The following is a 24,152-nucleotide window of genomic DNA, read 5'->3' on the forward strand; positions in this document are numbered from 1 at the left end:
CCAACCCAAGGTGAAGTCAGGGATGGCTGAAGCCCCCCACTCAGTCACAGTCCCTTTATGTGGAGGTCAGTCAAGGGATCAGAGATGTGAGTGGATTAAAATGTAGAGCTGGGGATGAATTCAGCAGGAAAGGACCCAAGGGAGCGAGAGAACCCTCGGTGAAATGAGATTAAAGCTTATCCTTAACATTGTCTTTGCTCCTGAAACATTTTCAAAGTCCATGCAGATATTATGCAAAGAAAACTTTATTTATAGAAATACACGTTGGCCATGTAGTTTCCGTAGCTGGAAGAGGCTGGTAAGTCGGGTGGGGGTGGTCAGTAACTGTAAGACAGGTCTGTCCTTTTACATCTGAACTTCTTATTGACCCACAATAAGTAACTACTGGCTGAATTTTAAATTTCTCCAAGAGCACTGGCAGTGAGTCAATACTCCCTTAATTTAATGAAAATGAATAACCCTCCTAGCCAGCCTTCTAGAATTTAAAGGGTTCATTTACTGTACGAAAATACATCACCTGCTCTTGTCAATATAATCTGTGAATGTTTTTAAAGTCTCCTGTTCAAGTACAAAAATAAATAAGCTAAATAGCAAAAAATAAATAAATATATTAACTAATAAATATATCCAACAGTAGAAAAGATACTACAAAAAATCTTATGACAATATAGTCTCAATTAAGATTGGGGACACATAAAGACAACCACATAAGGAAACAATTAATAAATAAATAATATACACTGTGACCAGCACTAAATTATATGGCAAAGAGATGGTGGTTTGGGGTCAAGCTCCCGTGGGTGCTGAGGACGGGGACTCTTGGCCAGGACCACTCTCAGCAGCAGCGTCACTGTCCTCCTATTCTGTCTCCTCTATCCACTGCAGAAGAATGTCCAGCTCCCCCAAAGCTTTCACGACTGCGGCCTGCGGCTCCAGCTGCAAGAGACACGCAGTCACGTGGTTAGTCACTGACAAAGAGACAGCGTTTGCTCCAGGGCTCATGCTCTCTTATTGGTAGGTCTGCAGGAGAGAGTGAGCAGAGCATTCATATCAAGGTAAAGAACTTGAAAGAAGTTGGAGAATTTCAAGATCTCACGAGAGGAAGGGAAATCATTGAGTCCATCACACTGGTGTCACATAGGGAAACTGAGGCCTGGGGGAAGTATAGCAGAATTGGCTACCACCTAAGTCTCTTATGTCACTGAAATCAAAGTACTTAGGGTGTTTTCTTTAGGAAAGGGGTGGGTGGGGGCGTGTGTGTAGGGTTTGCCTACTATACACACTTCAACTGATCAAATACTGATTGGTGCCAAGCACTGGGCTGGTGGCTAGGGATTCGGAGGTGAATGGCAATCCCTATCCACAAGGAATTCACAGTTGAGTGAGGGGGATAGGCAGAAGGAAGTAACTAAAATGTAGTGTTCTCAACAAATGACAGAGTCCCCACAGACGGCAGGGGGGCCACCTAACTGAGAGAAGCTGCCAGCACCTTCCTTGTGGTGATACGTAGGCTGAGTCTTATGGGATGAGTAGGAGAAGGGCAGTGAGGAGTGGACTGCAGGCCTTCCTGGCACAGGTGCACAGGTGCACAGGTGTTGAGAACAGTGTGGCCTGGGTGTGTGTGGTTGTGAGCAAGTGTTTTTGAGTGTATGTACAAGTATGTGAATGCTGGAAAACTATTGCCCTTGTTTGTGCAGCTGGAAGATGTGGATGTCTCTAGAGAGTCTTGATGGAATCACGGCCATTCCCTGTCTATTCCCAGAGCATCGTTCAGAGAGCATGGATGGGTGTCTCCTGGGTTAAAGCAAGGATGGCTCACATGACTGCAGAGGACTGTTACCTGAGGGCTATAGGATTTCTAGCAGCATGAATAACCATCCCACCCAGCTATGATCTCATATCTAAAAACACACCTATCCCAACCAATGCCAAAATTTCATATACCTCTTCGAAGTGACTCAGAATCTGGCTGAATTTCTCCGTTGCTTCCTTCCCACAATGGCATGTCATGTGGGCATGCTGAAAAGGACCCAAAGAATGAAAGATTTTGTTAAAGTTTCTGATTTTCTGCTCTTGCCATTGACATGAAGCAGGTGGCAATTCTACTCTTTCACCCGCAACCCCAAGATACTCATTCCTAGAGAAAAGTCTTTTCAGACCTTATCCTTTGGGATCATTAAAATAATCATCAGCTTGAAGAGGATGACAGCTTTGGGGGCTTAAATATGGAGCTTATTTCTTCCTTTTAGAAGCAGGTAGTGCTGAAGGAGTTTGCAGTCACTCCATCTGGCCTCCCCAGCCTACTCCAGCTGTAGTCTAGGAACTCCATCCCAGAGCCCCCATGGGAAGAGAAAATTGGATTCCTAGATCCTGTGTTTACTATATTCTGAGATCAAGGCAAATGGCCTGTTGATTGGCTGCCTGGACACAGGATGTACCAGTACACCATAGGTTAACTCACCTACAGAAAAAGAGTAATTTTGTGGATAATAGGTAATTATCATTAGTATCAAATACCTAGCATTTTATAGTTCCTTAGACATTGCAAAGTTCCTCTTGCATAGAGCATATACCCAAAATTTGATAATACTGAATTCTTATTACCTAGTCACATGGCTCAACACAGGTTTAGAACTGGTGGACTCAGTTCCTCCATCCAGTAAGTGGAGACAAGAAAGAGAGCTTACTTGATAAATCATTGAATCTATGTGCCAAGATAGATCCTGTTACCCAAGACCCTCACTCACACAGAGCCGGAGGTCCTTCTTGATGGTAAGAAAGGAATTGGCGAGACCGCTGATCCTCCGGCGGGTGTGATGGTCAGAGGTCTGGTAGTTTTTGAATACCCTGTCCAGATACAGTCTCAGTAAATGGCGCAGGAGGCAGCATCGATCAGCTGGCTGCAAAGGAGACACGTGTGTTAGTTGGGGGAGAGGAGAGACAGAGACAAGGTCAGGGTGCAGAGGACGCTCCCACTGCATACTTCCACCCAGGGCACATCTGAGCCAAAGACATACCTTTGCATCTTGCAAAGACTCGGTCCTCCTTAAGATTCTCATGTCAATGTTTTCATCTTTGGCTTGCTAACCAGGAGAAGGCACGACAAGAAAGCACGGGTCAGTGACTGCTGCCAGAGTCAGACATCAAGACTTCTCATCCCCTCCCTGCCAAGGCCGGTGGAAGGCGTTTCTTTCCAAAACACTTTAAAATTATGAACTACAGAAATTTTGGGGAATGAATCCTCCTGGTAATGCATCCCCAGGCTGCCTCTCTTCATGATCACACTGCCAGGGCTGCCAGGAGAAGAGAGACAGACAAGGAGGCAAGAGGAGAGGCAGCCAGGAGACGTGGGGCCTCCCTTACGTACCACACTGTCTCGTATCGCAGAAAATCCACTTTGTATTTCCTGAAGGTTTGTGGTGATCACACAGCTTCCCAGGTGGAGTGTCTTCAGGCCAGCAGAAGGAGTCCAGAAGAGATACAGCACAGCAGAAAGAAGGCCGAAGGCAAGACCAGAGTCTCTCATCTTATGCCTTGAATCTGGAGACCACGGGAGCTAGGAATCAAAGGAAAGCATGACTTACTGATGTCTCCACCTCATCCTTAAGAAATCACCAAAGCCACCAGGAACATACCTCCCCCAGGTGTCTGCTGGGGGGGACTGAACAGCCTTATCTGGCTCCAAACAGTGCGGCCCATTGATACAACTTACTAAGAAAAACTGTTGAGTCTCTCCTGAAGAGAAGCTTTTGGTGCCTGTTCAGGGTCTGAGTGCAGGTTGGTGCCACAGGTCCCGCTCCTTTATTCTGTCCCCATCCTGTCTCCACTGTCACTGCCCAGCAGGTGAGGCCTGGAGCAGCAGGCATTTTTCAGTGATCAGACAGAGGATGACACTTCAGGGGAAATGTCAAAACTTGTTTTGGGGAATTGACGCATAAAGCCTTCCCTTCCAGAATGCCGAGGTAGCTCACCCTTCTGGTCCCCTTAGACCCGCGGGGCAACTGGGGAAAAACAGATTCTCCCAGAAGCTGTGGCTGTGTCATCCAAGACACCTGGAGAAAATCGTCTGAATTTTATGGCCAGCCACAGTGCAGAGGAGCTTAGCCCTGTTTGGCATTTGTCTGAGATTAGATAGGTTTTTTGAGGTTAACAGATTCATTTCAGCCCTGCAGGCAAATACAGAGTCGATGATTTCATAACAATCCTACTGCCAGGGAAAAAGGCAAGACCCAATGGGCGGTCAGCCAGACTCCACCTAACACGCCTCTCCACAGCGCCCTCTGCAGGAGGACAGTAGGAGGGCATGCCTGGGCTGAATCCAGGAGTACAACCTTTGCTGACCCTGCGACCTCAGGCCCCAGGCCAAGCATCATCCCAAAAGGAAGGCGGTTTCCTCACTGCCTTGTTTCTTCTTGGGGTGAGGCTGCTCAATAAGAGGGCAGTTTATGGTGTCTGCTGAGTTTTAAGATAAATGCTAAGAAGCTGGGGTTAGGGTAAGGCTATTGAGGCACTCACCTTGGACACAGAATTTAAAGGGGCATCAAAAAAACCCATCATCAAGATAAAGACTATTTTAATGCAATATCAAAATGAACAAAAGATATCCACAATGAACAAAATATCAAAATTTTAAATAAAGAAAGAATCTGACAGTACCATGCTGGGCCATATTCGAGCAAAAGGAAACATATGCACCTCAATGCATATGTTTTCATGTATTTTTATTGGTTAACTTTTTTCTCAAAAGCATATGATGGAAGTATTGTTGATGAATTTTTTTCTCTTAAAACCAGGGAAGTAAATTATAATAAATTTTGTTTGGGACATAAATAAAGTATTTAAGATTAAAACCATGTAATAAGGCTACCATTTACTTTTTCAATATTTTTCAAGTACTTTAATATTTTGGGAAAAAAATAACATTCAGAAAATACTTAAGGACGTGTGTATTAGGGATACAATCTTTCCTTTCTCCTTGGTTCCATGGCTCGGCACAGCACTAATAATCATTACCATGTACTGAATTCTTCCTATGTGTCAGAAAATATGCTAGACATTTTTATATTCGTGGCCACCTGAGATACCGCCAATTGTAGGAAAAGAGAATAAACAAACCAAACCCAAAAGTATCACAGAGACCTCTGGGTTTGGAGACAAGAGGACTAGGTCCAAGTAAACCTCTGCTGTACAAGTTCCCATCTAGGTAATTTACCCTAGTTTGCCCAGAACTGAGGGAGGTTCCTGAGATACAGAAATTCAGTTTTAAAACTGGAAGAGTCACAAATAAATTGGAATGAGTTGGCCACCCTGCGTCTATGTGACTTTGAACAAGTCAGCTCACTTCTTTGAGTTTCATTTTCTTAGCCTTGGAAACTTGTTTTGACATTTAAATAAACAATCTATAATTCAAACACCCAGCATAGAGTAAGTGATCAATTCATTTTAAGTGAAGAGATTGATGTTGACTACCTTGAACTAGTAGTTGTAGAGTAAATCTATCTTAAATTCAACAATTCGATCAGCATTTATTGAGCACCTGTTGTCCTGAATGTTGTGCTAGGCACTAAAGTACACAGGTAAACATGACAATTCCTTGTCCTCTAAGAGATTTCATCCTCATGAGAAAGGCTCCTTTGGATGAGGCCCAAACATACCGGGGCAGATGATTGAAAGGACTGGGCTGATTCCCAGAACAATATGATCATTGTCCGTAGAGGAAATGGTCTCTTACCTGAGCTCAGGTAGTGCTGCTGCTTCTGGTCTCCTAGGAGTCTGCCTCAAGCTGAGAGGCTTCCAATTATTTATATGTCTATATGCATGTCACATAAAGGAAGTGCTCTCCAGCAGGTGAGGGCTGGAACTCCCTTGGAATTTCTCTGGTGGCATCTCACTTCCTCAAGCCCTAAGGCATTTTAACTGCAGTTGGCTTACCCCAACACCTTCCTCCTCCAAGAAGCACTGCCTGAGGGGATTACTGGTTGTAGCTGTGGATAAAGGATGTGCCTCCTTCTGGCTCCACCTTCCTGCTTGGTAAAATGATAGTTAGGACAGAGAAGATCTGAATGACAGAACTGGAAGAGAATTCCAGGGGGTGCTTCACCCTCTCCTCTAAATCCAGTTCTCCTTGACCTAGTTCCTCCCCAACCCCAGACACTGTGGGCTCATTCCTGGATTTCTCTGTTCCTCTTTAACACGACCTCCTCTCTTTTCCTCCATTCATCATTAAAGAGAGGACCCAAATACTTCATTTCCGAGCTACCCCAGGCTACACCAATCCCTCCCTTCTTTAGCAGAGTTTTCTTTGGCATGTGAGAATATCTAATGTCGCCTTCTGTTTTCTCCCTAATGACAGGGGAAGATTTTCTTAGATAGGGATTGGTCCGTCACGTAGGATCACACTTCCTGGAAAGATTAAATTCAGTGTGCCTGAGATGAATTACAGACAATGCTTCGAAAATTGTCAAGATGGTAGAGACTATAATATGTTCCTTTTTAACTTTTTTCCTCCTCAATATCTAAAATTCTGAAGGCTTACACTGGAGTCCAGGAATTCCACGGTTTACACAATGACTTCGGCATATCATTTCATCTTTCTGGATTTCAGTTTCCAAATCCGTAAAGTGAGAGCAACAGATGATGTGTAAGTTTCTTTCCAGTTCTGACATTCAATGATTCTTTGCTCTTCCACTTTTTGGGTTAGACTGCTCTTCTTAAGGTCTTTCAAACGTCTTCCTAAAGTTCCCTGAAAATGAAGACCATGACTTTTCATTATAATACTTGACAAATGTTGAAAACGTGTGTGATTATCTAATCTAACTATCTCTTGAATGATTTAAGCTCATGGCTATTTTTCCATCATTGGTGCTAAGTAAATAATTTCTCACGATCATCCATAAGTGTGATTAAAGTGAAATTGGAAAACGTGGGCTGACAAGAATATTGGAAATAAAGATTTTCAGTAAATCTGGGCCAGTCAGCTCTTTTCTGTTAACCAAGAAGAAACCAAATGCTTCATTTTAAGCTACCTTAACGATTAATTAAGCTTAGTTATTCACACAATCCCAATTTTCCTTGAATAATTGTCTCCCATTTTCTTACATCCAAATACTTCAGTCTTTTAAAATCCACTGACTGGATTCCATTCACACTCTGTACAAAGATTCAATTCATCTTCACTACAAAACTTTTCCTGCCTTACCGTAACCTCTTTCTTCACTCCCATTTCCCAAAGCAAAATGAATCCTTCCCACCTTACACCTCAGCTTTACCTTGTGTATACCTCTTTTGTAGCTATCACGGTCAATCACAATTTCTTGGTTACACATCTGTATTTCCCACTAGCCTGAGAGCTACGTGTTCATCTTCGTGGTCCCAACACCTGATGGCTCCCGGTGGTGCTCGGTTAATACTACCGAATGAACACATTGATTCATAATTGTTTCTTCTTTATACTACGTCCTAAAGCATGAGCTCCATCATTTACCTTTTAAGGAGATCCAGGTGCTCCCATGCCATGGTATCTTGTCCAGTAAGGTGGCGAGATTCCACAGATCTTTTGGGTTAAGGAATTCTATCCCAATGTCAAAACTTTTTTAATCTAGTGGTAGACTATCCCTCCTGGACTGTTAGAGCTAGAAGTGACTTTAAGTACATCTAGTCCAATTTCCTCATTTTACAGATGGGGAAACTAGAGTTCAGAGAGGTTAAGTACCTGTCTAAAGTCACTCGGTGGGCAAAAAAGCAGACCCAGAAGCGAAATTCGGTAAGTGTTAATTCCGCGACATGACACTCTTAATCATTACGAATGCTTCTTCTATAGTAAATAACTTCATTTAAAATGGGACTGAGAGAGACACTTTCTCACTATGCAATTTTGGCAGAAGAAACAAGTCTTCAAGGGAAAGAAGGCAGAGGGTATTAGCACTGACAATCACATGGTACTGAAGCCAGGAGACCCATTTTTTTTTTTCTTTTTTTTGGCAGCTGGCCGGTATGGAGATCCGAACCCTTGACCTTGGTGTTACAAGGCTGCGCTCTAACTAGCTGAGCATCCGGCCAACCCTAGAAGACCCATTTTTAATATTCACTTTCTCACTAACTTTCAGGGTGATCTTTTGTGACCCAAGACAAGTTCTTACACCCTTCAGGCATTCAGTGTTTCATCAATAAAATTGAGATAACACCTGCCTTGCCTGTCTGGCTCACTGAGTTGGCAGAAGGAATATACCTGTACGTGAATTATTTATATACACCTTTAAGCATGTAAGGTGATTTTTATCTCTCCTTGTGTCTGATAGAATATGTTTTTAAAGCCATTCTTTCAATAAACATTTACTAAATGCCTCTTATGTGCAGGACACTGGGCTGAATGCTGCGAGGATTACAGAGATGCCCCAGTCAGTTCTCTCGCTCCTAGTTTCTTACAGCCTTGTTGGGGGGATAAAGGGTGTGCTCACAAAACCACCAGTAAAGTCAGTACTACTGAGTGTGCAGAAAGTAAGTGCCAGGAGCACAGAGGAGGGAGCTATCACACAGAGGAGAGTTTGAGCTGAACCTTGAGAGATGGGCAGAATTTAATAGGCAAAGGCATGGGGGGGAGGGGGATGGAGGTGGGACAGAAAGCGTTCAGGGTGGAGATGAGGCAGGCAGCAATGCCAACCATGTACTTGAGGACTGGCCAATGGATTAGCTTGGCTGGAGCTGGTTTCATGTAGAGGAGCACTGAAAAATCAAGTTGGAAATACACATATGCCTACATCATCAACGACCAAAAATATCATGCCAAGGAATACAAATTTGGACTGGGAATTTAGAAACCTAAGTTCCAGCTCTAGACTTCAGTTTACCCCACTGTGTGACCTCAGGAAAATCACTTCCCTTCTCTGGGCCTCAATTTCCTCATCTGTAAATAGTGGGGGAATAAACAAAATGATTTCTTAAGTATCTTTCAACTTTCAAAAATCAGCCTTCTTGATTCTGTAATTCCTTGTTTTTCCCCTGAGGCAACAGGGAGCCACTGAAGGGTCCTACAGCAGGCAGCAATATGGTAACAGCTGTTCACTAACCAGGAGAATTTCAGGGGCAGCAAGTGCCCGGCACATCATTAGTGCTCAAATGGAATGGATAGGGTGGAATCCACGGTGGAGAAGCTGGGGGAACCTTTCATGAGCACATCAAGACAACTTGAGAAATCGGGGTTTCAGAGCTCGGGGTCAATATATAATCAGTGCTAATGTAATTGTAAAAATAACCTGGGCAGAGGGAAGAGGAGAATCCCTTCTTATAAAACAAACAGCTTCCTCACCAAGCCATTTTTGGGCAGGAAACAGTTTTCTAGACAAGAAGAAGAAAACCCAGCCACTCCTTCTTCCCATGGCAAGTCCTGACCTTGCAGCTCTGGGTTTTCCCTGTCTATGACGTCATAGCTGCAGGCACCTGGGCTTCCTGCCCAGTTGCATCGCTTTGCAGGGAAACCTACAGGCCTTCGGGCACTACTGGAGGAAAAGCCTCAGCTCCTGGGGTGGGCAGGAGAAGGCCTTTGCCACTCCCAGGCTGGCAGTGCTGGGAGCTTTGCCCTGTCTGCGGCCCCTGCTAGCTTCTCCAGAGACAGGCAGGGTGGGGATGGGTGGAGCAGCTGACTACCAGAAGCATACATTTTCAGTTCCCTGTCCTCAAAGCTGCCAGCAGGAGTGATATCATTTCCCTTTCCTGCATATTTCTATCATGCTCTGTTTAACCAGCTCAACTTGCTGCCATCCTTTCTCCTGAGGATTCCTCTGATGTAGATGGGTCCCCAAAATTGGCTAACTCCTCCCGTCCCCTGCCTGCAGAGTGGGAGCCTCTGGGAAGATCCTCCCCTGGACATGGAGTTGGGGACAAAAATCCAGACAAGGCCTTGAATGAACGGTTTCCTCACTTAGGAAACTAGGGATGTACTCAGTTATTTTCCTTTTAATTTCATAAGCAAGCATGGAGAGTCTCCCATGTTCAGGCACTGGGCTAGATTGACCCAAGGGGTACCAAAGTAGAAAGACATGATCTCTTGGAACCCCCAATGGGAACTCGGAAAGGGACAGACCCTCTAATGCAGGAGTTCTTAACCTGGGAGAAGGTAGATGGGAAGAAACTACATCTGTTCTTTTTACTAACCTCTAATCAAAATTGAGCATTTTCTTCAATTTTGAGGATAGGCAACAAATACAAACCACAGCAGTACTGATGTATTTATCACTGACGGAAATCACAAATATTTTCATATCACATTTCAGTGGTTTCATATATCTCAAAATATCACTTATCACTATGTAGAAATGTCAGTAGTTTGTAGGTCTGCTGCTAGACCATGTTAATTAATGCAGTAATAAAGAAGTACATATAAAATACTTGTCATTTCCATACTTTTATACCTGGGTTTTAGTATTATTGGCTTCCCTTATAATCCTATTTCTTTTATTTTCTACATTTAGAGACATTATTCTGAGTGGAGTTCATAAGTGTCACGGATATGGTTAAGAATCCTTGCCATAATGGCAGGGCAAAGGCCCATGGGTATGGGGACCACACCTCCCGAATTGTGACACCTGATCTGAGAAGAACGAGGCTATTTAGGGGGTGATGGGAGAGATTGTTTGTTATCAGGACTTTCCTAGCAAAATTCAGAGTCTGTGTTTACTATAGGCCTTTGGGTGATGGGGAAGGGCATTGAGATTACTTCTGAGGGACAAGCAGGGAACCTGGGAAGCTTTCCTGAAGAGAGCCGGATTCGAGCGAGGCCTTGAAGGATTATTGGTTCTGTGAGCTTTAGGGATGAAGGGACTGTGGCAGGGGCAGACGGACCCTTGCTCCTCACAGCAAGAAAAGCTGGAAGAAAATTCCTGAGACAGAAAGCACTTCTGCCTCCTGTGCCTGAGGGGAGGTGCCCCTGTGGGTGGTGCCCCTGTGGGTGTCGGGTGGGGAACGTGGCCACGTATTGGAGAAGGTTGAAAGGGGCCAAACTGCACTGAACTGTGAACGTCAACCTGGGAACTACTCTCTGAGACTTTCCTTTTCTAAGAATCAATGACTGTTTTCCTTTGGTAACCTACTCAGAACTCAGACCGACATCGCACATGTCCCAGGAGCTCAACAGACTTGCCTATGGATGCGTTTCTCTGACTTAATCCACAGCACTTTTTTATTCACTGGTTCCCTGCAGAGACACGGAGCTCTCCAACACCCAACTACTTTTACATTAGACACTGATTCCAGCCACTTGGTTGTCGCAACGTGACCACTCTGGGGGTTGCAAGAGAGACACTATCTACACCCTGCCGCAGGGTATCAGCTTGAGTTGCACCTTGCTGTTCTTGGGCTCAGTGTGGGGTGTGTTGTGGAGGACTGAGGAGGTGAGGAAGAAGAGGCGAATCTACTTCCTGAGCTCTTCCTCCTCTCTCACGGGGCTGCTGGCTTGAAACAGCAGAGAACCCCCTGTTCACGTGGGAGAGCGCCGCACTGTTGCAACGACTACACACCACGCGCTGTAGAAACGGGATCTCGAATCCTCGTAACAATGCACTCCATGAGGCTGATATTTCCTTCCTTTGTACAGATGAAGAAACTGAGGCTCAGGTTTAGCAGCTGTTCCTGCTGCTGCTACTGGCCTTTTGCAGCAGACGATGTCCATAGTCTGCACACTCAGGACCACATCGCTCCCAGGGGAGCAGGGCCCAAGTTAGCAAGATGCCCTGGAGCCTTTGTCAGCCCAGGAGTTGGGCAGGAGGCACTGACCTTCAGGCTCAGGACGTGGAGTTAAGGACCATAAGACAATAGTCGGGCAAAATCAAAACCAAAACCAAGCAGGCTAGTCGGGGGTGGGGGGGGACTGACTCCTTGGCTAGAAACCAGGGACACCAAGCAAGAGATAGAGGATCCAAGTGGAGGATAAGAGGAAACCTGAGAGATTTCTAAAGCCAAAGACAAAGCCACAGGCTTCCCCCAAGAGGCTGCCTCCACAGCAGGGGTGTCTTTGCCTTAAGCATGTGAGCATTCGTTCGATGAACATTTATTTACTGAGTGCAGTCCCTCACAAAGTAGCTGTGGCCTCAGGAGCTCAGATTCTGGAGAAAGGAGATGGATGCTGAGCTATCTCCGACTCTTCAAGAACTGCAAAACCACTCTGAGTCCCAAGGAACACAAATGGAGGTGGGGGTGGGGAGCAAGGAGCAGGAGGAACTGCTTTCTGCCCTGGGGTTTGGGCAATGGTCCTTGGGAGGTTGAGCCTCCCTAGCAGGGACTCAGCAGAGAGCTGCCTCGTGCTGCAGACTAGAGGAAATCACAGCTGGCCTGGGCCACCACCTCTTGCCCTGTGTCACCTGCTAGTTTAAAAAACACATAAGGGGAAGGCTCTCTTAAAACAACCGTGGTTTATGGGAAAAAAGATTGAGAAGTTGAGAATTATTAAACAGTGACAACTATCCTTTTGGATGAGTACCTACTGCACACCAGGAACCGTACAAAGAGCATCTCGAATCTTCATAACAATTCAATGAGACAGGTATCTCCATTTGTACAGATAAAGAAACTGAAGCTCAGGTTTAGTAAACTGCTCAAGGTCACACAATAAGTGGCAGGGTCAAGATTTCACACAAAAGTCTACCCTCTTACCCACTTGGTCTAACTTCTTGGCAAGTCCACAGTTCTAAAAGATAGCTGCCCTGAGCATGTGTGGCTGTCAGCAATTTGCTCTGGAAGATGGAAGGAGGACTGAGCAGGAACTCAACTGAGACAGGAACATTGTGTGACACATTCAGCTCTGCTCCTTTGCTCTGTGTTGGTCCATAAATTTGTGTGTAACTTGAGAGGCATGCTGCCAGTAAGTCCAAGACCTTTTTGGTGCATTGGGGTTTAGTTATCTGCATTGCCGGCATTCAGTGTCGTAACCTGGGCCCTAGGTTCTTTAGCCTTGGCCAAAATAAAATGAACTCCCCCAGCAGCAAGGGGAGAGAGCACTGAAGCCAAGAAGATGGGGTCTGGATTCACTTTCTGGATCTGCCATCCCTTAGCTGTGTGGCCTTGAGCAAGTCCCACCACTTCCCTGAGCTTCAGACACCTTGACTGACTGCATGGGGGTAAGAACTCCAGCCTCCTTGGCCTCCTCTGAGACTTGAATGAGATCCTACATGTAACGTACCTGGCAAGGCCCTGGCACATAATATGGTTCCCTCCCCTTGCACCTTAGCAGTTGAAGGTGAGCCCTAGATTTCTCAAGGGTACCTGCTGGGATCTGACAGAGGACTCAGAAGGTATGATTTGCAAGATAATTTTATACTTGACTTTTCAGCATGTATTTCTTATGCACCAGCTCTGTAAAGGAAAACACACACACACACACACCTCTGTGCCAGACCCTCTGTGGACTAAAAAAGAGTCAGGACACATTATTCAAGTCTGGAAGGAGAGAAAAGACAGGTACAGAGTGAAGTAAGCAGTCTAGAGACCCAGCAGAGTCTCAGGTCAAAGGCTCTCAAGTGCAGACAGAGGGAGCTCTTCCCCTTCAGTGTTTCTTCCTCCCCCTCGAGCTCCATCTTCTACTAGTAGCTCTACCACCACTGATAATGACAATATTTCTTTCATGCAGGTGCAGCTCCTTATGCCAGTGAAGCGCCTTCTCCCTGGGGCCTCTCATCATGCATGTGAGATGGGCACACCATGCGCCATCATGATTGAGAGCCCAGGCTTTGGAGTAGGACACCCTGAGTTTGAATCCCAGTTCCACAACTAGTTGCATGACCACAGGTGTATTGTTGGACCTCACTAAGCTTCAGACGTCTTCATCTGTATAATTGGGTTGGTCAATAATATTTGCCTTAGAAGATTATCATGAGAAGTAAAGAAGAAAACATAAGTTCTCAGTGCCTGATGCATGAGTACTTAACACGTGTACACTGTTGATGACATGTTAGTTCATTCTGGAACTGGGCTGTCTGGATTAGAAGCCTGGTTCTGTTGCTTGTGAGCTGTGTGACATAGGGTAAGTTACTTAGCCTCTCTGTGCCCAGTTTCCTCCTTACAGTTTAATTATCTATACTGCTAACATTGAACATGGTGACCTGTTTCATTTTATTTCATTCTCAGAACTTCTAGGGTTGTGAGAATAAAATGAAATATATATATTATATTATAATATATTCTATAATGCATATTTCTTAGACATTGCCTGGCATATAGAAAGCACTACATAAATGTTTGCTATTATTATTGTTTTAATTCATTCAGATCACTTATTCAAGAAATGTGAATTTAACACTTACCAAGTGCCAGACAGTGAACAAGCCAAACTATCTCCACCCTCACGGAGCATACATTTGGGGGTTTATGCTTAAGTAAGATACCTTTTGAGCAAAGGCCTGAAGGAGGTGGAGGTGCAAGCCATGCAGGTATCTGGGGAAGCCATCCCAGGGCATTCATCCCGGGGAAATGCTATAAATGCCACCATCTAGCCAGCTCAGGATGGATATCCGTCCAAGGTCACCTTGGAAGGGCTAGGTCTTCTGCAAACAAACTTGCACCTCCTTAATAGCCTATTAATCACATTAAAGCATAACATGTGGAGGGTTTTTTAACACTGCCTTCGTTTACAAGTGTATGTGTGTATGTGTGCATGCAAAGGCCCTAAGGTGAGAACATGTCTACTGTGTTTGAGGACACAAAGCGGGCCAGCAAGGCTAGGTCAAAGTGAACCTGGGCAAGCAGTAGGTGATACAGTTAGAGGAAAGAGTTGGGAAGGGGTGTGTGTGCAGATATTAGGTCTCCCTAGGCCAACATAATGACTTGTTTAAATGATCATTATATCATAGGTGGGTCAGTATCTACATATCAGACAATTAAGACCAAAGAAATTTAGTTACCTGCCCTAAGCAATTCATGGCAGGAGAAGCCTTAGAAGCAGAACAGGGTACCTGGGTTGGCAATCTTTACACTGCACCATGTGGCCTTTCACCCCGCTGAGGTTACTGGGCTCCCTTGGCCTCCCCTCATGCTCACAGCAACACTCTGAGGCTGGTGCTAATATCTCCATTTTACAGCAGAGGACACTGAGACTTAGAGACATTAAGTGCTTTGTTCAAAGTGACATAAAATTGGAGCCAGTTCTGCCTGACTTCAGAGGTCTTGTTCTTTCCACTAAAGAATGTGCTGTGAAATCCCTTTCTCAGGTAGGAATAAAGGAAGGTTGCTTCAGCCAGCCAGTTACAGTAATAGACACTGACCCAGGATAATGCATATAAAGTGCTTGTCTCAGCTCCTAGCTCATGGCAGGTGCTCAGTCAATGTCAATTGTTACCATCCTTATTAAAGATAGGCATTTGTGCTCTAAGTCATCTGTGGAGTGTCCGTTGAGAAGGTGGAGCCATTTGGGTCTGGGCCCTGGCCCCTCTCCCCAGGGTACCCCAGGCCTGTGGGCTGTACTTGTTCTGCTTTGTCACCATGACAACCATCCCTCTGTCAGAAACACACTCTCCCCAGCCCAATGCATACACCTGCGGTGGATGGATTATGGTCAGGGAGGACATACAGAGATTGGGAGGAATAAGAAAGAAATGACAGTGACAAATGCAGAGAAAATCAGAAAGATGGAGAGAGAAGACAAAGAGAGATCAGAAATGGAGTGAGGTTGAAAAGGAGTCAGTGGTCAAAGGCTCCCTGTCCCATCTTCTCAATCTTTATATGGAAGAAAAGGTGCTGAATAGAATTTTGAACCATTTTTACACTAATTTGCTTTGAGACTGTATTAGTCAGTTTTCTGTTGCTTATAACAGCAGAAGTGAAGCTGGGTTATTTATAAAGAAATGAAGTTTATTTCTTACAGTTTTGGAAGCTGGGAAGTCCATAGTCTGGGGGGCACATCGGGTGAGGTCCTTCTTGTTGGGAACTCTCTATTAGGGTCCCATGGTGACCAGTGTATCACATGGTGAGAATGACATGAGCAAGAGAAACTAACCTCACTTGCCCATCTGACAGAGCCATCAGAGCCACACCCATAACAACCCATTAAACCATCAACCCAGTACTCCATGAATGGACCAATCCATTCACCAGGGCACCATCCTCAAGATCCAATCACCTCGTAAAGGCCCCACCTTTTTATCACTGTTACAATGGGAATCAAGCTTCAGTGAGTTTGGGGGGACATTTAATCCTCAGCAGGGACCCTGGGTAAATTCTTATCCCCCTCTAGGCCTCAGTTTCCCCATTTATTTGTGTTTTTTAAGGCCCCTTTCATTTCTAATAGTCTCCATTTATGATTCTTTCTTTGTCTGGCTGTCCCTGGACAGAAGACACTTCCACTCCTAGACAAAATAGAGTTTATTCAGAAGAATCAGTCAATACAATACGTACCACAGAATATCACTCGGCTCCCATCACAAACATGGGATAAACAACTTCACAATAAATTAGATGGGAGCTGACACTTTTCTTTCAGGACAGCCAGGAGGACCTTTCAACAGACATGTGTTGTTATAAATACCTCAGAAGACCATGTGGCTATTTTCCGCTGGGATCAGATGGCCTGAGACCAGCCAGTGGGACTTTCAGCTGCCGGGTAAGATCTGCTCAGACCCAGATTTTTCCCTACAACGCCCCAGCCCCAGAGGGGAGAATTTCAAATCAGCAGCAGGGTTTCTTTGAAAAGACCCTTATTTGGATAAACATGGGGGTCTTCTTCTACACCCTGTCCTTCAAAGTTCGCTGTCTCCCACAGGGGGTATTCATCCCCCAGATAATTCGGCAGGCTCCTGTTGTCAAGCAGTGGAAGTTTCTTGATTATTCTTGTCAATCCAGGCTAGAAAGACATCGAGCTCACCCAGGGACTTGACAGCGGCGGAGCGGACCTCCAGCTGAAACCAGTGAAATCGTTATAAGAACCTACCTTTCCAGACTTTTGTAATAGTTTTCAAATCGCTTTCCCCATATTCTGCTCCCCACAAGGTCTTCTTTTTAGTCATCAAATATATTCACATGGCATATAGACTCAAAATTATTTTCCTAACAGGCAACCAAAGGGTTTTTTTTGCACCAACAATCACTAAATCATGTCAACTCCTATAAACACAATGAAAAAATTCTTTCCTTTCTGTTTTCTTTCCCCTATTTTTCTTAGAAAAACCTTGCCTTACTGGCCAGTTCTCCTGCCTGTTTTCTTTTCACATCGGCTTGCTTTCGTACTTCTGTTCTCCCAGAAAGTCTTAATCCCTGTGGTGCTCTGCGGTGGGTAGGGAGGGCCATGTTGTCCCCATTTGACATAGTAAAGCACAGAGCCCCTAAGGATGAGTGTCTTATCCAACATCACACAGCCAGTTAGTAACAGCTGGAAGCAGAGCCCCAGCCTCCAGATTTATTCCTCCTCCTCCCTCAGCAGACCAAAAGGAGGAGGTAAGACCTAAAAGCACATTCTGTGGAGCCAGGCAGCATGGGATCACATCCTAGCTCCACGACTTAGTTGCAGCGTGAGCTTAGTTATTTAACCTACTCGTGCCTTGGTTTCCTGATTTATTCAGTGCAGATAATGACTCACAGCATTGTTGTGAAGGATCAATGTGTTAATACTTGTAGTGTGTTTAGAACAATATCTAGCTTATTCTAAGAACCACGTAACTCAGCTATTTCTATAATATTATCCTTTAGAGCCTCTCTACAAAGAAGCAGAGCTCAGAACAGACTCCCTACCTCCTTGCTATTCAAAGAGCTGGCATCATTTGGGAGTGTGGTTGAAATATAGGAACTCAGGCCTCACCCCAGACCTACTGACCCAGAATCTGCATTTTAACGAGATCTCCAGTGGATGCCCATGAAAAGCGCTGCTTCTCCACCCACATCTGCATGCGACGTGCATGTACATCAGCAGCTACATGAGAAGCACTGTGTCTTCATCAGCACACACGATGCTGGTGACAGGTATGACGGCAGTGATACCACCCAGGTCACATGTTTCATGCCTAACAGCTTACAATTCACTGCGGGTCTTTGCTCACCCGGCGTCATCCCCATCGCAGCTGTATGTGCTATCCCCAAATCATAATACAGGTCAGGTCTGATATGCGAGGGTCTAAGAAGACGGTGAAGGGGAGCTCAGGGAATTAGTGAGTGAGACCAACGCACTCTTTGCAGACACAGAAAACTGAGAGGGTCCACAACTCATGCCCATTTAGTGAATGAATGAATCTGAGTGGAGGAGGCTCAAGGGTGGGCACTCCCTCACACAGGCTTCTACCTCTCATCTGCCATCTTCCCAGTCCTCTTCCCCGACCTTACCTGATCGTAGTTGTCATGGATGATTTTGGTGGCATTGGTGGCTTCCTGCCTGCAGTGACACCGCTTCTGCTCCTGCTGTGATAAAGTGGAGGCAGCACCTGTCAGAGGACCTTTCCTCCCTGGCCTCTCTTAGCACCAGGGAAGAAATGTCACCTCCTCCTGTGAGGAGTGACATTTCTCTTCCCTCCCATGCTAAGAGTCAGGTGAATAAACTCTTGTGGGGGCAACCAGAGGAGAACAGGACCTGTCTGTATTGTCACCCTGCATCTGACCATAGCTTTTGCTTTTCTGGATTCACAGCCTACCAAACTATCAGCACCAGGAAAGCAGGCACCATGTCTGTCTTGTCACCACTCTGTGAATGCAGCACCCCTCGAGGAAGGCACTCAATAAACATCTGTGGGGTTAATTAATTAAATAATTGGTTACATGACTCTTTTTGATTCTATTATCGTATTAATGTAAGTAGGACAGGGGTCATTACCCCTTCTAACAGTTTTAGAATCTGAGGCACAGAGAGGCGAAGTCACTTGCCACAAAGTCACACAGGAAATTAGCAGAAATGGGCCTAGAACCCAGGTTATTTCCTGATCTAAATTTTTGTTGATTTGTTTTGGTTTTGTTTCTGATAATTTGTTTTTAATAGATCACAATGAATTTATAGGTGACCCTTAGGGACAGGCTATCCCCAGGGACTACCCAGAGGTTAACTGTTATGCAAACCCCAAAAGATCAGAAACAAAGAAAGTAGTGGTCTGTGTATGGTAAGACTGGAATCCTTGGTATGCCTCGCCCATGCGCCAGCCCTGCAGCTACTTAAGGAATACTTGGGTCACCCCAGGAGGATTATCCATGAAGACACCATCTGATGAGTTATCAGCAGGCAGGAAACCCTGGGAAAGGAGTGACCACTGGAAGAGATTCTCAGCAGTTCTCCTCGTGGACCACAGGGAAGGGAATTTCCTTTGACCCCAGGAACCACATCAGAAGGCCAACTGGGGCCAGCACGTCCTGGGCTCTCCCTGGGCAGATGGGGAACAGATGCTTGGAATCCTGGTGCAGTGACTCACACATCGCTGCAGAGCTCTCTGCATGTAGAGGAAAGAGTTGGCAATGCTGCTGATTTTTCTCAAGACTCGAGGGTTCGGCTCCTGATGGTCCTTGAACACCCTGTCCACGTAGAATGCCAGCACGTTCTTGGTCATGCAGCACACATCTGAGGGCTGCAGATACAAGTGACAGACATTCCCAGAGGCCCTCTTCTCTAACCATCTTAGACACAAAAGCAGTCTGTCTGAGCAGGGGCAGCATGAAGCAAGAGAACTAAAGCCATTATTTAAAATTCCTAATGGTCTCAGCGAGTTCTTTCCCTCTTATGTCAAAGCTGCTCATGGCAAAGGTGGTGGGGACAGACTCCGGTTGACCTTCTGCTTGTGTACAGCCGGAGATATAGGAACAGAAGAGGGGCCCAGAATCCAGTCATACACTAGAATGCTCCACCGCATCCCCATGGCATCACTAACCTCTGCTTAAATCCTCCCAGGAATCAGGCGCCTCATTTTTAAGAGGACTGATGGCTGAGCAGCTTTCTTGAAAAGTTCTTCCTCACATCACAGACCCTGTAAACTCTCCCATCCATCAACCTTCAAGGGCTAGTGCGTGCCAGGCATGCTTTCCTTCAACTGTAATGACATTGTGTTCATCCTGGCCACTCTGCTCTGGGCCACACGGCTAGGCTCTCCTCCAGGGTGCTCTTTTTAAATTGCAGGGATTGTTCAAATGGGGCTGAGGTGTACAGAAATGAGAGTGACAGCTGAGAAAATGGGCACATCTGGGTAGGTCCACAGCCTGCAGAGTGTATTTCCCTTTAAGAGAGAGCTCCTAAGTTCCCAGAGCACAGCACCAGAGAAGCTAGTGAGACAGTTTCCTTCTACAGTTTGCACCCTGCCCAGAGAGCCAGTGAGCTACTCTGCAGATGTAAGGAGGGAGCGCTTCACAGCAGAACAGCGCATTCATCTCCATTAGCGTGAAAGGAGCAAAGCCTCCACAGCCCCAAAGGCAGCTTTTCCTAGATGGTGAGCTCTATCTGGAGCACAAAACCGTTCCCTTTCTCCACCCCTACTGGTTTCCTTAACCAAGGGAGCAAAAAGTTACACACTTCGTGTTATCAAAGATTGGGGTTCTAGAAAAAGGAACACGGTAGGAGGAAGGAAGGAAGGAAGGAAGGAGGGAGGGAGGGAGGGAGGGAGGGAGGGAGGGAGGGAGGGAGGGAGGGAGGGAGGGAGGGAGGGAGGGAGGGAGGAAGGAAGGAAGGAAGGAAGGAAGGAAGGAAACATGATAAAGTCTTGAATCTTTATTGACTCCTTTCCTTATTCCACGTCAGCTATATCCTTGACAGGAGAAAGAATCTCGAAGTGGAGGAATAAACTTGGGGGTCTAGTCCTGGCTCAGCCACTAACTAGTCATTCTCCCCCCCCGAAGTCTCCATTTCCTCATGTGAAAATGATGGTTTGGGAACACATGGTCTTTTGGGTCCCTTCCAGCTGTGATATCTTATGAGTCTGTAATACAGTTGGCTGGAATATTGTTTAGTAAGTGAGGACATCTATTCATCACAAATAAGTCACTGCCTAGAAGAATTACGGACATGTCTCTCTCATGTGTACAGAGAAGACTGAGGAAAAAGGAACTTATTACAGATATACCTTACACTCTGTCACATAAATCCCTGAAAATATGGGATCTTTCTAGAATGATTTCAAGGACTGGAGGTGCTCACTTTTAAAGGCATCTCTCCTGGCCCCTGTTGTAAAGTGAATTATCACCTGCAAAGCTGGCTGTTCTGTGACACACTCTCCTCACTTCTCGCCTGCACAGCTGGGCGGACCGCCTCCTTGCCTTTCCTGCCTCAAGTAGTCCTCTGCAAAGCACATCACCAGGCTGTCTTTCTCAGACATTTTGTGCTTGTTTAACTTTTGGCTCGAAAACCTTCAGTGACTCTCCATTGCCTCTATTATAGGGCCGAGGACCAGCCTTCAAGGGCCTTTGTAAAACGACTCCATGGTATTTTTTCACTCACATACATATCCCTCACACCACAAACCTGGTCACTTCATTGTCCCCAACTCACATTCCCACCTTCACTGATCTCACATCCATTCTCCTGTGTCCCCCAAATCCCTCGTCCCTTTTATCCACTATCTACAACCTCCTCAGCTTTTAAAATGAACTCCTCAGTTCATTTTCTCTTCCAAAACTACCCCCAAGCCACAGAAACCACGTCCCCTCTGAGCACCTGGCACTCCCAATCACTCTCTAGGAAGTGGCACTTCTTTAATCTCTTCCAGGGGTTTCCAAGTTTTGGGGACACTAGTGTGCCCTGACACATCCGGGCTGACAAATGAGAAGCCTGGAGCATTTTCAGTGCACTGGACATTGGGAAAGAGAAGGAGACAGGGTGGGGACTTCTTCTCACCCCAGGACCACTTCGCCGTAAAGATAAAAATACAGGAAAAAGCAGACATAGGCCAATACCTTTATGCTCTGCAGGGCCTCCGATGTGGACAGGATAGTGACATTTTGGAAGATGTCCTTAGCTTGCTGTGGAAGGAAACATAAGAACAGACACAGCGATGAATGCTTCGTGTTCTCCTAAGACACCCAAAATAACAAAGGAACTTGCTTTTCAAGCTAAGACTTAAGGCGAGGCAGACGCCCTTGCCCACACCTTTGCCCCAACCCATACTCACGATGGCTCTTTTGATTTCTTGGAAACTCTCTTCTATATGGCGCGTGTCCATGGAAACCTGACATCTCCTGAGTCCGTGGGTGTGCACCGAGTACAGGACGAGCATCGCGCCCAGGAGCCAGAGGGAAGCCTGCTGTACATTCATGTCCTGCGGGAAGGGGTGGGAGTCAGCTTCCCAGCCAAGAGTGGAGAGCAACAGAACAGAAGACCCCCGGTTGAGCCCTGGGGACCTCGCAGGGCAGACCAGGTGGCAGCCAAGAGAACAAGACTCAATACGTCAGCTTGTGGAGTTTCAGGGACATGTGTCTCCTCCTTAGGTTTTCTGGAATCAATTGAATATGAGCCCTCCCCCACCCCCACCCTGTGCCCCCACCTCCACCCCAGAAGCACCACACAGTACTCTCTCAAGTCCCGGGGGGCATGTGTGTGTGTATGTAACTCTGTTATGACTCAACACAGCTCACTCAACAGGGGTGAAAAGCATTGTTTTTAATAAATTAAATAGAAAGAACCAGATTGGTAATATGCCCTAGAAATTAGGCAACAGACCTGAAAAACTGTAAAAGCACACTTGGTTTTTCATGTTTGCCCTTGAAATAGGCGACACCCTTTTATGATAAACCCCTAATGTGTATCTGCTGAAAATCATTTCTCTGAAGCCAACTATGTAAATTTTGCCTTCTAGAGAAAATGGGAAAGGGAGGCACCAGATATCTCCTAATAACTAATCAGCCACCGTGAGGAGACAGAGGAGGCCTGACCTTGCAGAGGCCAAGCTGGCGGCTTTCCACCTGTCACCCACTGAGCCGGGGGTACAAGGGACATGTTTGCAGCTAGCTAGCTCCTAAGCGGGGCCAGACCCTGAGGTGCTCGCTGCCTCTGGCTTTCTCTCCACCTCTTTTCACTTAACCACTTTAAATTGTGTCCTATAAGACACATGGAGAAAAGGGCATAAAACCTAACTGTACAGCCTATTGAGTTATCTTTCTCTGACTTTCCCCAGCACTACACAAGCTTCACAGACAGACCTTAGCCTTAAAGGTAAATCTGCGTCAACATGTGTGGATAGACGGGCCCTCTGCCCAGTGTCCATGGTGCCTGCAGAGCCCTCTCATTTCCCGCTGTGTGTGCTGGGGTACATGGATGTACGTGGCTGTGGAGGACAGGGGGACACCACACACAGGAAGCCAGCTGTGAGGCCTGTGCCCTCCTGACCCCTAACTACAGACACAGTTGCTGTAACTGTAAAGAACACGTGTGCGTGTGAACCACGCGGGCCCCTCCCCACCACCGCTGCCCACAGTCCCTCGGGCCTCCCGAGCTCCTCCTCCAGAAAGCCAAGAAACAGCAGATCCTGTTTAGAAACCATTTTTGCCTTACGTCTCCTTCCCTCCCTTCATTCCCAGCAGGTGGACAGGTGCATTTTGAGACTTCACCACGTGGTAGGCATCATGCTAAAGAGCTTGATTTCTCTTTTTTCAAACTCTCTTTTTCTGGCCAACCAAGGAAATAGACCCCACAGGCAGGGACGTCTGTGGAGAATCCCCTGAGCTCTTCCTTTCTCAAGGCTACTGGGGTGTTTCTAGAAAGCCCGGTGCAAAGGAAGGGTGCAGAGGCAGTGGGACGTTGCCCGCCCACCCCGTGCCTGGAGCCTCACATGTTCTTGGAGGACAACGATGCCTCCCAAGCTCAGCGAGGTGATTCACACATCTTGGCTGATTCAGATAATAGTAGTAGGTCACATTTTTCATACACGCCACGTGCGTTAGGCACTGTGCCAAGCATTTTACATAATTATTTCATGCTCACAACCACCCTGTGAGGTAGGTTCTGTTTCTATCCCCATTTTATCAAGGAAGGAACTAATACTTAGAGAAGTAAAGTGACCTGCCCACGTGGGGATGTGGGAAAGGCAGGCTGACCCCTGAGCCTGCTCTCTGTACCACTTCCCCATCCCCTGACAACTGTCTCCCTCTGGCATCTCAGCTGGAAGTCCCAGATGTCCCCTTACACCAGACAGCCAGGAACCCATTTCTGATGGGGTCCCGCTGAACCAGTCGTGCTCCTTACATTTAAAAAGCTATTTAACGCTGCAAAGGATTAAAACAAGATAACA

At 46.1% G+C, this 24,152-nt stretch overlaps 2 protein-coding genes across 3 annotated transcripts; both read right to left on the reverse strand.

Moving 5' to 3' along the window:
- Positions 1-692: 692 nt before the first annotated feature.
- Positions 693-5,777, reverse strand: IL20 (interleukin 20). Of its 2 annotated transcripts, XM_063115283.1 has the most exons (7): positions 5,732-5,763; positions 3,713-3,850; positions 3,368-3,556; positions 3,018-3,083; positions 2,748-2,900; positions 1,945-2,019; positions 693-936 (listed from the first exon to the last, which is right to left on the reverse strand). In XM_063115283.1, exons 3-7 carry the CDS (start codon positions 3,524-3,526, stop codon positions 859-861), a joined length of 531 nt encoding a protein of 176 aa, XP_062971353.1. In that variant the 5' UTR covers positions 3,527-3,556; positions 3,713-3,850; positions 5,732-5,763; the 3' UTR covers positions 693-858. The 2 variants fall into 2 exon arrangements, with proteins under 2 accessions (XP_062971353.1, XP_062971354.1); XM_063115284.1 differs by lacking the exon at positions 3,713-3,850 and having other exon boundaries at positions 5,732-5,777.
- Positions 5,778-16,778: 11,001 nt separating this feature from the next.
- IL19 (interleukin 19) lies at positions 16,779-22,181 on the reverse strand. The gene is made up of 5 exons (XM_063115454.1): positions 22,038-22,181; positions 21,823-21,888; positions 19,359-19,511; positions 18,289-18,363; positions 16,779-16,874 (listed from the first exon to the last, which is right to left on the reverse strand). The coding sequence occupies exons 1-5, from the start codon at positions 22,179-22,181 to the stop codon at positions 16,779-16,781; spliced, it is 534 nt and encodes a 177-aa protein (XP_062971524.1).
- Between the last annotated feature and the right edge of the window lie 1,971 nt (positions 22,182-24,152).

Source organism: Cynocephalus volans, chromosome 11 (assembly GCF_027409185.1).
Source record: "Cynocephalus volans isolate mCynVol1 chromosome 11, mCynVol1.pri, whole genome shotgun sequence".
NCBI lineage: Eukaryota > Metazoa > Chordata > Mammalia > Dermoptera > Cynocephalidae > Cynocephalus > Cynocephalus volans.